General features: G+C 42.0%; 1 protein-coding gene across 2 annotated transcripts in view; it reads right to left on the bottom strand.

Annotated features, from left to right (window-relative positions):
• The window catches only part of swap70b (switching B cell complex subunit SWAP70b), a 150,226-nt gene that overhangs the window by 71,439 nt on the left and 64,130 nt on the right, over nucleotides 1–14,657 (bottom strand). For both annotated transcript variants that reach the window (XM_041197672.1, XM_041197673.1), the window contains one exon: nucleotides 71–217. In XM_041197672.1, coding sequence (XP_041053606.1) covers nucleotides 71–217 — 147 coding nt within the window. The remainder of the gene's footprint in view (nucleotides 1–70; nucleotides 218–14,657) is intronic.

Below are 14,657 nucleotides of genomic sequence, written 5' to 3'. Positions count from 1 at the left end.
TAGCTCTATTGTTGTCCAAAGGTCACTCTTTTGGTCACTTATGCAGTTTGTAACATTTAGGCACATTTACCTCCACATAGCATTGGGAGCTCAATAAAATATCTCCTTTTTTTTCTTTCAGATCTTCACCAACGTAATACGAAATTACATCAGGCTTCAGTAAAAACCAACGCTCATTCCAGTTCTTCCTTTTGTGTCCTTTTTTCCACATATAACCCTATTTAAAAGATAACAATGCAGCATTAATTTGAACACAAGAGATTTCAGCTACAATTAAAGCTCATGGGATTGAAGGCAAAATATTCACCTGGTGAGGCAGTAAAAGAGAGAGATTATTGGAAAGAAGTGGTCAATGCTGTCCCACAAAGCTCAGTGGTGGGGTCTCAACTATTCACCATATTTATTATGGACCTAGATAACACAATAACAAGCCATATATCCAAGTTTGCCAGAGACGCAAAGATTAATGGCAGTGTAAGCAGTGCATTTATTAAAATTACAAAGAAACTTTGACAGGTTAAGTGAGTGGTCAAAATTGTGGCAGATGGATTTTAAGAGTGAAGTAATTCACGTTAGACCAAAAATGAGTATTTTTTTAAATGATGAAATATTAGGACCTCCAAAGAGATTGAGGCATCCATATAGACAGATCACTAAACTATCTTCCACAAAGAGAAGTGGATGCTAGCTCAATTAACAATTTTAAATCTTAGATTGACAGATTTTTGGTGTTAAGGTTTTTTTTTTTAAATTCATTCATGGGATGTGGGCAGCACTGGCTGGGCCAGCATTTATTGAGCCGTCTTCTTGAACCACTGCAGTCCATAAGGTGTCAGTGCATCCACAGTGCTGTTAGGGAGGGAGTTCCAGGATTTTAGTCCAGTGACAGTGAAGGACTGGCAATATATTTTCAAGTCAGGATGGTGAGTGACTTGATAGGGAACTTGCAGGTGGTGGAGTTGTCATGTATCTGCTGCAATTGTGCTTCTGGATGGTAGTGGCCATGGGTTTGGAAAGTGCTAAGGAGGCTTGGTGAGTTCTTGTAGTGCATCTTGTAGATGGTACACACTGCTGCCACTGTGCTTCAGTGGTGGGGGGAGTGAAAATTTGTGGATGGGATGCCAATCAAGTGGGTTGCTTTGTCCTGGATGGTGTCGTTTTTTTTTGCGTATTTTTGGAGCTGCATTCATACAGGCAAGTGGTGAGCACTCCATCACACACCTGACTTGTGCCTTGTAGATGGTGGACAAGCTTTGGAGAGTCAGGAGGTGAATTATTCGCCACAGGGTTCCTAGCTTCTGACCTGCTCTTGTTGCCACAGTATTTATATGGCTAGTCATGTTCAGTTTCTGGTCAATGATAACCCCCAGGATATTGATATTCAGCAATGGTAAAGCCATTGAATGTCATGGGGTAGTGGTTAGATTCTCTCTTGTTGGAGATGGAATGTTACTTGCTACTTGTCAGCCCAAGCCTGGATATCGTCCAAGGTCTTGCTGCATTTGGACGCGGGCTGCTTCAGTATCTGAGGAGTCGTGAATGGAGCTGAACATTGTGAATCATGAGTGAGCATCCCCACTTCTGATCTTATGATGGAAGGAAGGTCAGTGATGAAGCAGCTGAAGATGGCTGGGCCTAGGACACTACCCTGAGGAACTCCTGCAGTGATGTCCTGGAATTGAGATGATTGACCTCCAACAACCACAACCATCTTCCTTTGTGCTAGTTATGACTCCAGTCAATCATTGGAGAGCTTTCTCGATGATTCTCATCGATTTTCTGGGGTTCCTTGATGCCACATTGGGTCAAATGCTACCTTGATGTCTAGGGCAGTCACTCTCACCTTACCTATGGAGTTGAGCTCTTTTGTCCATGTTTGACCCAGGGCTGTAATGAGGTCAGGAATTGATTGGCCCTGGCAGAATCCAAACTGGGCATCAATAAGCATGCCATTGCTAAGCAAGTGCCATTTGACAGCACTATTGATGACTCCTTCCAGCACTTTACAGATGGAAAGTAGACTGATCTTTTGCACCGATGTGCCGGGCTCCCTCAACATTGAGGATGGGGATATTTGTGGAGCCTCCTCCGCCAACGAGTTGTTTAATTGTCCACCACCATTCACAACTCAATGTGGCAGGACTGCAGAGCTTAGATCTGACCCATTGGTTGTGGGATCACTTAGCCCTGTCTATAACTTGCTGCTTATGCTGTTTGGCAAGTAGTCCTGCGCTGTAGCTTCACCAGGTTGACACCTCATTTTTAGGTACGCCCTCCTGCACTCTTCATTGAACCAGGGCTAATCCCTGGCTTGGTGGTAATAGTAGAGCAGGGGGACATACCGAGGAATGAGGTTAGAGATTGTGTTCTCTGCTGATTCTGCTGCTGCTGATGGGCCACAGTACCTCCTGGATGCCCAGTCTTGGGTTGCTAGATCTGTTTGAAATCAATCCCATTTAGCACAGTAATAGTGCCACACATGTTGGAGGGTATCCTCAATGTGAAGAAGGGACTTTGTCTCCACAAGGACTGTGCAATGGTCACTCCTATTGATACTGTCATGAACAGATGCATCTGCGGCAGGCAGGTTGGTGAGGATGGGGTCAAGTATGCTTTTCCCTCTTGTTGGTTCCTTCACCACCTGCCGCAGACCCAGTCTAGCAGCTATGTCTTACAGGACTCAGCCTGCTTGGTCAGTAGTGGTGCTACTGAGCCACTCTTGGTGATGGACATTGAAGTCTCCCACCCAGAGTACATTCTGCACCCTTTCCACCCTCAGTGCTTTCTCCAAGTGATGTTCAACATGGAGGAGCACTGATTATCAGCTGAGAGGCCAGGGGGCGGGGGGAGCGGGAATGTGGGGAGAGGGTGCAGTACCTGGTAATCAGCAAGACGTTTCCTTGCCCATGCTTGACCTGATGCCATAAGACTTCCTGGAGGCTGGAGTCGATGTTCAGGACTCCCAGGGCAACTCTCTCCCAACTGGTATACACCAGTGTGCCGCAACCCCTCATACCCAGGGATGGTGGTGATGGTGGCTGGGACTTCATATGTAAGGTATGATTCTGTGAGTATGACCAAATTCAGGCTGTTGCTTGACTAGTCTGTGAGACAGCTCTCCCAATTTTGGCACTAACCCCATATGTTACTAAGAAGGACTTTGCAGGGTCTACAGAGCTGAATTTGCCATTGTCATTTCCAGCATCTAGGTTAATACCAGACGGTCCACCCAGTTCCATTCTTTTTAGGCATTTTAACAGATTGATACAACTGAGTAGCTTGCTAGGCCATTGCTATGGGTCTAGATCACATGTAGGTCAGACCAGGTAAGGGCGGCAGATTTCCTTCCTTAAAAGGACTCTGGTGAACCAAATGTGGTTTTACAACAATGGTTTCACGGTCATCGTTAGACTTTTAATTCCAGATTTTTATTGAATTCAAATTTTGCCATCTACCATGGTGGGATTCGAACCCAGGTCCCCAGAGCATTACCCTGGATCTCTGGATTACTGGTCCCATGACAATACCACTACGCAAAGGTTGATAAATGGAGTTAAGTCACGAATCAGCCTTGATCTCACTAAATTGCAGAACAGGCTCAACCTACTCCCATTCCCATGTTGCAATAACTGATAACCACATGTCTTGAACCCCTAAAACACTATAAGCAGCTCATTGCAAGTGACAGCCACAAATTAAGGAATTACACCCTCTCAATTTTTGTAGAACTGGAAGGACCAGTGAGGAAGCAAAGGAATCACCGCAGTCTAACCAATGTTTCAAATCCTTTTTAAGTTTTTAAAATACTATAATGTGCTTTTCTACACTTACTATACAAAAATCCACCATCGGTGCTTTAATTGGCAAAATAATGCCTGTATTGCTTGTAGTCAGAGACTGAACACTTGAGATTTTTCAGATGTACTCCCTCCTCCCCATGTTTTTAAATAATAATCTTTCACCTCCATTAATAACTCCATGGCACCCACTAACCACCACCTGAGAATTGGGGAATGGCAGAATAGTGGTAATATTACTGGACTAGTAATCCAGAGGCCTGGACTAATGTTCCAGTGACATGAGTTCTAATGCCACGATGATAATGGGGAATTTAAATACAATTAATCAATAAATCCAGAATAAAAAGCTTATCTCAAAAATGATCATCATGAAACTACGAGACTGTCATTCAAACCCATCTGGTTCATTAATGTCCTTCAGGGAAGGAAATCTGCCATCCTACCTGCTCTGGCTTACTTGTGACTCCAGACCCACAGCAATGTGGTTGACTCTTAACTGCCCTCTGAAATGGCTGATCAACTCAATCGGTTGCATCAAACCGCTACAGGAAAGTCTAATAAGAATAAAATGGCTAGTCCAGTTAAATTTCTGGTCAATGGCATTCTCCAGGATGTTGATGATGGAGTGACTGGGTAGTGGTAATGCTGTTGAATATCATGGGGAGATGGTTATATTCTCTCTTGTTGGAGATGGTTAAAGCCTGGCACATAAGTGGAAAGTAACATTTACATCACACATCAGCCCAAGCCTGAATGTTGTCCAGATCTTGCTGCATGTTGACATGGACTGCTTCAGTCCCCAGGGAATCACGAATGGTACTGAACACTGTGCAATCAACTATCAACATCCCCACTTCCAAACTTACGATGGAAGAAACGTCATTAATAAAGCAGCTGAAGATGGTCGAGCTTAGGACATTATCCTGAAGAAATCCTGCAATGATGTCCTGGGGTTAGGATGATTGGCTTCCAACAACCACAACTATCTCTTCTTTGTGCGAAGTATAGCTCTAACCGTTGGAGAGTTTTACCCCAATCCATGAGTCTGTCTCTGACAGCAAGCTTATAGGCAGCATCAGTTCCGGTCTGTTAACTGGATACTTAGATCAACTTCATGTGCTCCATCAGTTGTTTCACCAATACTATGGTATTGGGAATGGAACCCTAGATTTCAGATGTTATGAATCTGAATTCAGAATCCAAATGAACTTTGAAGCTTATCCTTATGCTCAAATTTGTTTTAACAGCTAATTTACTTGCACAGTTGTGCAGCCACAAAGAAAGGTTTCTATAGAACGGCTGGCTGGAGTTGCATGTCTACAATTTCTATGTACTCTTCACAAATGCATTCCTAACTAAGAACTACTATGTGGCAAAAGGAAATGGCACTTATAATCAAAGGAATTCAGCTGACTCCTAAAAAGCTGGCCATGGAATTTGTATCCATGGTAATACTTTGTAAACATTTTTAGAAGGTCACAGTTAACAGGGCAAAAAAAGTGAAACTCACCCAGCCAATTCCCTACATTAAAGTAACAGACAATTGATATATACCCAGGGATAGAGTTTCCACATTGGGCACAATCAGGAAATTGGGAGCAAATTGCACCGATTAGGTTACAATTCAAGTTATAGTATGATTCAAATGTATTTGCATAATCACAAACATAAACTTATCCATCAACCATGCAAACGGGGAGCATTAAAGAATGTAATTTTTTAGGATTAAAAATATTCATTGATGTATTGAAGAGAGGTAACTTGATGCACATTCATTAATGCAGCCGAAAATGGGTTTATCACCAAAGATAAGCATCTTTAATAGGTGTCCAGTTCTCCCTAATTGTGTAGCCTGATTTGAAATGACTGAAAATGGCTTCAAAAACATTTGAAACATTTATTAATTTCACTAGTGAATGCTAATGAGTTTCTTAGTAAATGATGTATATTTAGTAGTGCAAAAACTTTTAAAACATGCCACTAATGCCTGTGTCCTCAAATGGCCATGATTAGCAGTAGCTTGCCTTCCTCAACACTTTGATTTGTGGGTGTGGCCATTTTGTGAGTGGTAGCAGCTACAGGCAAAATAATTTATGAAACAGCGTTAAAACTTGATTTACACTCGACAAAAGTTATGCTTGGGTTTCTGCAAGTTTTTGTGCTGGCTCAGCTGGTTTCACTCAGTTTGCACCAATAAATCCTAGCACAAACTAACAGAAACTCTACCCCCTGATGTATTCCCAATCAGTTTCTTTTACAGGGAGTAGAAATTTTATATTATTTTCCTCCATTATCCAATTTTGGTACAAACACCAATTTATACCATCAACCTTATTCAAGATTAATCATTCAGAAAGATTCTGATGAATCTCTGAATTAATCATGTTAACATTAGTTCAATGCCATAATTAAAGCTGTTGCCAGAACAGAATTTATTAGTACCATTTAAGGAGACAGATTAATATGTGCAAATTTTACCCCAGGAATTAAGTTCAGCAACCACCTAATTTTTGTTGCAGGGCAAGCCCATTATCGGGTACACAGTGGGTTTTCACCAACCCAGATGCTCTAGTGAGAAGCAGAAAGGGGTCAGGTAGAACAAAAAGTATACTGCATGGGTCGTTGGGGAGCAATGGATCACTTTCTTTACCCCTGCTGTGCAAATTATTGAAATGGTCTCTTTAATCTGTCAGAATTCCATGTGTGGATAAAACCATATCATATAATGGGTCTCAACAATTGTGATCTCAGATGTTGTAAATGGTCACCCAATTCATCTCCACTCAATCATTGAGAGGTTTAGACAATATGGAAACAAGTCTATTAAGAAAACACCAAGATCATGTCTAAATGAGACCATACATTCAGCTGCCCGTTTCCTTCCTCACCGATCCAATCAAACCTCCCACATGATATTCCTGAACTCTAATTTCTCTATTTCCTGTCATGCCCCCACCAAACTCTTTTTGACCATATACACCTCGTGTTCACTCGATGCAATTAAATGGCTAACCAGCCAACTTCCCTTCCTGACCTCCATGCTGAGTGATATTGAACATGATTCCTACTGCTCAGGTCATGCACCCCCCCCACCCCCTCCCTTTAAAGACCACTATAACTCTCCTTGGAAAAGATTACATTGTAAACAGTTCTGCCCTAAGATGTAACGGCAACTGTGGTGCAAGGATGCAGGTGGTGGAAGATATGAAGTTAGCTTCCACATATATGCTGATGACACCAGCTCTCTTCCACCCCCTCAATCCTTTCACTACCTGTGTGTGAAGAGTGCTCATCCAACATCTGAATCTTGGTTGAGCTACAATCTCCTCCCAGTTAAACATTAGCCAGACTGAAGCTTTGTTTTTGTCACAAACTCAGTATCCCAAATCTGGACACATGGCATCCTCATCGCATGGTCACCAACAACATCTTTGGCCGTCTAGACCTTAGCCATAGAATTGCCTCCATAAAGCTTAATGACTTTCCACCTCTGTCTCTCCTGTAAAACCTACCCCTTTGATCAAATTTTTGGGCCCTTGTCCATTTTTGTATATTTGTGCTCTGATGAAATGCCTGGGACCATTTTCACCATGACAGTAACTATATAAATGCAAGACGTTGTTATTATCCTGCAACCTTGGATAAAAGAGGTTACATTAACAACAGGGTGAGAACTGATGTCTACCAACACTCAATTTTGAGTCATGCTATTGAGAAAAAAGGACAAGGATGAATGGAGGGCAGCTTCTAGTGAAACTGCACCAGAATACGGAGCTGCCATTTTGAGAAGATGAGACAGAAAAAACTCTAAACATCCCAAAGAATTCATCATGAAACTCAATTACTGCAAGTGATAAATGAACCAATATTGCTAAAGCCAGAGATAAACACAAAGTGGGATTAGAAAAATGTGCAAGCATCATGATAATTCCCACTATTCACTCTTGTTAATCAGATACATCCAAGATAAACTTCAGGAAAAGTTCAGAGAGAGAACAGCTGTGTAAATAACCACATTGAAAACAATCTCTGGCCAGTAATACTAATGAGAGAAAGGGAGAGAGGGAGAGAGAGAGATCAGGAATATCCCAAGTTACATTCCTTCTCCAATCAGAGATAGTTATCACACTAGTATAATAAAATGGCACAATGACTTCATTGCCTTGTATTCTAAAGGAGGTAGCGCAGAGGGAGAACTCACTCTGATCTGGGCTGAAAAACGGTCGAAATGAACATTTTGCAAAAGACTGGACTTGGCACTGATGCTATCGTCAATGATCAATACGCTGTTTTATTTTTCAGGCAGCAAGTAAACTTACAGTGCAACAATTATGAAAGCTCAAAATAAAAGCAAAATACTGCGGATGCTGGAAATCTGAAACAAAAACAAAAATAGCTGGAAAAACTCAGCAGGCCTGACAGCATCTGCAGAGAGGAATACAGTTAATGTTTCGAGTCCGTATGATTCTCCATCAGAACTAAGAAATATAGAAATGAGGTGAAATATAAGCTGGTTGAGGGGGTGGGACAGGTAGAGCTAGGTGGAGGCAAAGAAGAGATTGCCAAAGATGTCATAGACAAAAGGACAAAGGGGTGTTGATGGTGGTGATATTAGCTAAGGAATGTGCTATTAATGACATTAAGGGTAGAAAGCAGGACGAGCAAGTGACAGATAGCCCTAGTGGAGGTGGGGTGGGGGGAAGGGATCAAAATAGGCTAAAAGGTAGAGATAAAACAATGCATGGAAATACATTTAAAAATAATGGAAATAGGTGGGAAAAGAAAAGTATATTAAAAAAAGTATTGGAAAAAGGGGGATCAGAAAGGGGGTGGGGATGGAGGAGAGAGTTTATGATCTGAAAGCTTTTTATCCTAATGTGCAAATCATTTGCAATACTGTGGCAAACTAGCGGCAAAAAATATAGATAAACAATTAGATTTAATCACCATTAGAGACATGGTCACAAGGTGACCAAGGTTAGGAACCAAATATTCCAGGGTCCACAACATTTCAAAAAAAAAGTCAGGATGGAAAAGGAGCAGCAGTGGCCCTAACAGTAAAGGAAGACATAAGTACAGTTATGAGAAAGGATCATACCCCAAGATCATGAAGTAGAATCAGTAAGGGTGGAAATTATGAATAACAAAGGTCAGAAAACACTGGTGGGAGTAGTTTGTAGGCCCTCCAACAATAGTTATACCACTGGGCTGAGCATGGAGCCAGAAATGATTGGAGCTTGTAACAAAGGCAATGCAATAATTGTAGTGGATTTTAATCTTCATATAGACTGGACCAATCAAATTGGCAGAAGTGATCTGGAAGATGAGTTTGCAGAATGCTTTTGTGAAAGTTTCTTGGAACAATAAGCTGTGAAGGCAGCCAGGGATGAAGCTACAGTATTTTAGATCTAGTAATGTGCAGTGAGACGGGGTTAATTAGTAATCTCATACTAGATGATCTGCTAGGAAAAAATCATCATAATAAAATTGAATTCCATACTAAGTTTGAAAGTGGCATACTCCAATACACTTAGAAAATCATAGTATGATCAGACAAAGTCATTATGGTTTTATGAAAGGGAAATAATGTTTGACAAGTTTTTTTGTGTGAATGTACCTAGTAAGGCAGAAAAAGGGGAGCCAGTAAATGTAGCATACTTGGATGTCCAAAAGGGATTCGATAAGGTGCCACACAAAAAGTTAATACGCAAGTGCTCATGGAACAATGGCATGGATAGAGGATTGTTTAAAGACCAGGTGTCATGAAGCTATTAATGTATATAATATTTTGGAAAATATTTTTCTTTTAAAATAGAGGTTTAGTCTTTGTGTCTGTCTGTGTCTTAATTGGATTAAAGCCAGCTAGTCTGGGTGCTTTGATATGTACTAGTTTTGATATGTAAGAGAGTTAACTTGCATTTGCATTTTTTTGAATAGAGCATTCAAGAAGTGGGGTGAAAATTGACACCTTTCTAGCAGCTACCAAGCAATGTTTATATTACTAATAAAATTAGTATTATGAAAGGTGTTTCATTGTTAAAAGGTAAAGTTCAAAGAGGTTGTTGACACAATGAGAATTAACATTCAATGGGGCTGGTAGGTATGACTTCAGTAGTTTTCAGGTGTGAAGGCAGAGGCAATGTAAGATCAAAAGGCAGTTGCAAGCCTCCAACTGGCTCCACAGTGAAAGGAACCTCATTTTGAACTCGCAAGGTGAAAATGCTTTGACTGGTGTTTGGTTAAGTCTATGGATTGCTGTTGCCTTAAGGGAGATTGGTTTGGGAATTTGTTAAAAGTTATGATAGTAGTAATTTGTAGTCATGTGCACATATATTTTAACCTGCGTAAATTAATAAAATGTTTCCTTTAGTTTAATGTAAAACCTTGAGAACTAGTGGTCTGATTCCCCTGCTCCAGCCCTTTCTCTAGTCTCTCTCCTCACAGCCTCTGAGTTTAGCTTATTCATGAGACTGTATTTCCACTAAACTACTAACCACTCACTTTCCATTCCTGGCACCCATTTTAGCTAACATTATTAACGGTTCCCTCTCCTCAGGTTGTCTTGAGTTTAGAGTCGCATCTCAAACGTAATGCTTAAATTATTGGTAATGACAGTTGTTTGAAGTTTCCCTCTGGGTTTTTTTAAATAACTCCGCTTTACCAACTGCATCAGTCATAAAGCCAGAAAACAGAGTAGAGATAAATGGGATATTTTCAAGTTGGCAGGCTGAATGCTGAGGCCTCAGCAATTTCTAATCTATACCAATGACTTGAAGAAGAGACCAGGACTATTGTCCTAGGTTTGCTGACAATACGAAGGTAGTTTGGAATGTAAGTTGTGAGGAGGACGCAAAGAGGGTGCAAAGTGACGTAGACAAGGTTAAGTGAGTGGGCAACAAGGTGGCAAAGTAGGGTTCTTCATTTGTAACTATAGGAAAGTGATTTTTTTTTTAAAGGCATGAAACTTCTAAAGGTTGATCTCCAAAGAAATGTGGGTGCACTCGTATGTGGAACGCAAAGTTAACATACAGGTATAGCAAGCAAATACGATGGAAAATGGCATATTGATCTTTATTGCAGGGACTGGAGTACAATAATAAAGAAGTCTTGCTGTAATTATACAGGGTTTTAGTGAGTACTGTGCACAGTTTTGGTCTCAATATCGAAGGAAGAACATACTTACATTGGAGACAGTACAATAGTCGTTCACCAGATTAGTTCCTGGGATTAGAGGGTTGTCCTATGATGAGAGGTTTAATAAATTGCGCTTGTAGTCTCTGCAGTCTAGAAGAGAGGTGAACCATTGAAACATAGAAGATTCTGAAGTGGTTTGACTGGGTAGTCACTGAGAGTTTGTTTCCCTGGCTTAGACATGGGGACACATGGATAAGGAGTCAATCATTTAGGACTGAGATCAGGAGAAATTTCTTCATTCAGTAAGGTTGTGAATCTTTGGAATTATCAACTCCAGAGGGTTGTGAATGCTCCATCATTGAGTATGTTCAAGGCTGAGAGGCATATGGGCAACAGGTGGGAAAAGAGTTGAGGCAGGAGATCAGTCTTAATCATATTGAATGGCAGAGCAGGCTCAAGGGCCCTTATTGTCTACTCCTGCTCTTATTTCTTAGGTTCTTATTGTCACCAAGATTGAGAAGGACTGATCCTGTCCTGCTGCCACTACCACTTCCCTAGCCAACTGGGCCCAACTTCCTCTAATGCTCCCCTGCTCCAGCCCTGAACTTCTATCTTTCTCTAGTCTCTTTTCTCACGGCCTCTGAGTTCAGCTTATTCATGAGACTGCATTTCCACTAAACTACTAACCACTCACTTTCCATTCCTGTCACCCATTTTAGCTAACATTATTAACGGTTCCCTCTCCTCAGGTTGTCTTTTAAATGTACCATCATCACACTTGCCCTAAAGAAACCAACCTTTGATCCCTCCTCACAAAATTCCATCCCATCTGCAACCACCCTTTCTTTCTCAAATTCCTCAAACATGGTGTTGCCTCCCAAATCCATGCCCATTCTTCCCAGATCCCACGTTTGAATCCCTCCAATCAGATTTTCAGCCACATTAGTACCGGAGCGGTTCTTATCAAAGTCACAAATGACATCCTATGTGACTTTAACCAAACGACTCTCTCTTTGCCCTTAGTGACTTGTCTGCAGCCTTCAGCACAATTGATCACATCAACGTGGGCAAGACACAGCCAGAGTGAGTGTGGGTATTGGCAATTTGGTGCACAGTGGGAATTCGGTGCAGAGGGGAAGAGGTGCTTTTTGCATTTTTTCTTTGCTATCCAACTTCTTAAACCTTCAGAGAGTGGTCTTGCCTTGCTGCAGCACTGGAGACTACATGGGAGAGAAATGACTGGTAAGTAATGGGTAAGGTCGGATAAGTATTTACTACTTTTATCACTTATAGTTTAAAGTCTTTTTTGTGCTTTATAGTTTGCATATTCTGTAGCAACGAGGATCAGGAAAGAAGGGCCCTAGAGTAATTGATTTAAAAGGTTTAATTTAAAGGGATAAGTCATGGCAGGAGAGCTCAAAGCCGTGGCGTGCTCCTTGTGCTCCATGTGGGAAGCCGGGAACATTTCCAGTGCCCGGGGCCAGCACGTGTACGTGAAACGTGTCCACCTGCAGCTCCTGGAAGCTCGGGTTTCAGAGCTGGAATGGCAGCTGAGGACACTGTGGAGCAACTGCGAGTCTGAGAGCATCGTGGATAGCACGTTTAGAGAGATGGTCACACTGCAGCTGAATGGACTTAACAGAGAGTGACCACCAGGCAGTCCAAGAGAAACAGGGAGGTAGTTCAGGAGTCCCCTGGGATCCCGCTCGCAAATTGGTATTCAATTTTGAAGGCTGATGAGGGCACTGGTTCCTCCAGGGAGTGCAGACAGAGCAGAGATTCTGGCACCACAAGCAGCCTGTCTGCACAGAAAGAGAGAAAGAGAGGAAAAGCAATAGCAATAGTGGATTCTAGAGTCAGGGGAACAGACAGGCACCACTGTGGCTGTAAACATGACTCCAGGATGCTGTGTTGCTTCCTTGATACCAGGGTCCGGGATGTCACTGCTGCAGGGCATCCTGAAGGGGGAGGGTGATAAGGCAGAGGTCATGGTACATGTTGGTACCAATGTCTCCAGAACACAAAATAAGACAGCGTGTTTGGAAAGAGATAGGAATCTAACTTCAAGCACATCAGATAAAGGGACGACAATGAGAAAGGGGGCGGGAAATACAGGACTGAAGGTGTTGTATCTGAATGCATGCAGTATATGAAATAAGGTAAATGAGCTTGTGGCGCAGATTGAAATTGGCAGGTACGATGTGGTGGGCATCACCGAGACATGGCCGCAAGGGATTCAGGACTGGGAGCTAAATATCCAAGGATATACATCCTATCGAAAAGATAGGCAGCTTGGCAGAGGGGGTAGGGTTGCTTTGTTAGTAAGAAATGAAATTAAATCGATAGCAAGAAATGACGTAGGGTCAGATGACGTAGAATCTTTGTGTGTAGAGTTGAGGAACTGCAAAGGTAAAAAAATCATAATGGGAGTTATGTACAGACCTCCGAACATTAGTCAGGATATGGGGCACAAGATACACCAGGAGATAGAACAGGCGTGTAAGAAAGGCAAGGTTACAGTGATCATGGGGGATTTCAATATGCAGATAGACTGGGAAAATCAGGTTGGTAGTGGATCCCAAGAAAAGGAATTTGTGGAATGTCTACGAGATGGCTTTTTGGAGCAGCTTGTGGTGGAGCCCACTAGGGAACAGGCAATTCTAGATTTAGTGTGTAATGAGGCAGATTTGATAAGGGAGCTTAAGGTGAAGGAAACCTTAGGAGGAATTGACCATAATATGACAGAATCTACCCTGCAATTTGAGAGGAAAAAGCTGGAATCAGATGTAATGGTATTACAGCTGAATAAAGACAACTACAGAGGCATGAGGGAGGAGCTGGCCAGAATTGACTGGGAGATGAGCCGAGCAGGAAAGACAGTGGAACAGCAATGGCAGGAATTTCTGAGAGTAATTTGAGAGACACAGCAAAAATTCATCCCTAGGAAGAAACAGCATACTAAAGGGAGGACAAGGCAACCATGACTGACAAGGGAAGTCAGGGACAGCATAAAAGCTAAAGAGAAAGCATACAATGCGGCGAGAGCAGTGGGAAACCAGGGGATTGGGAAGCCTACAAAGACCAACAGAGGACAACTAAAAAAGAAATAAGGAGGGAGAAGATTAAATATGAGGGTAAATTAGCCAGTAATATGAAAGAAGATTGCAAGAGTTTTTTTAAATATACAAAGAGTAAGAGAGAGTCAAAAGTGGACATTGGGCCGCTGGAAAGTGACACTGGAGATGTAGTAGTGGGGAACAAAGAAATGGCAAAGGAATTGAATAGGTACTTTGCGTCAGTCTTCACGGTGGAAGACACGAGTAACATCCCCAAAGTTCAAGAGAATCGGGGGGCAGAGGTGAGTATGGTGGCCATTACCAAGGAGAAGGTGCTAGGAAAACTGAAAGGTCTGAAGGTGGATAAATCACCTGGACCAGATGGATTACACCCCAGAGTTCTGAAGGAGATAGCTGAAGAGATAGTGGAGGCATTAGTGGTGATCTTTCAGGAATCACTGGAGTCAGGGAGGGTCCCAGAGGACTGGAAAATCACGAATGTAACCCCCATTTAAGAAGGGAGTGAGGCAAAAGACAGGAAATTACAGGCCGATTAGCCTGACCTCAGTCGTTGGTAAGATATTAGAGTCCATTATTAAGGACGAGATTTCAGAATACTTGGAAGTGCATGGTAAAATAGGGCAAAGTCAGCATGGTTTCATTAAGG

This window comes from Carcharodon carcharias, chromosome 10 (assembly GCF_017639515.1).
Source record: "Carcharodon carcharias isolate sCarCar2 chromosome 10, sCarCar2.pri, whole genome shotgun sequence".
Classification (NCBI taxonomy): Eukaryota; Metazoa; Chordata; class Chondrichthyes; order Lamniformes; family Lamnidae; genus Carcharodon; species Carcharodon carcharias.
This window is presented reverse-complemented; position numbering and strand designations above follow the sequence as displayed.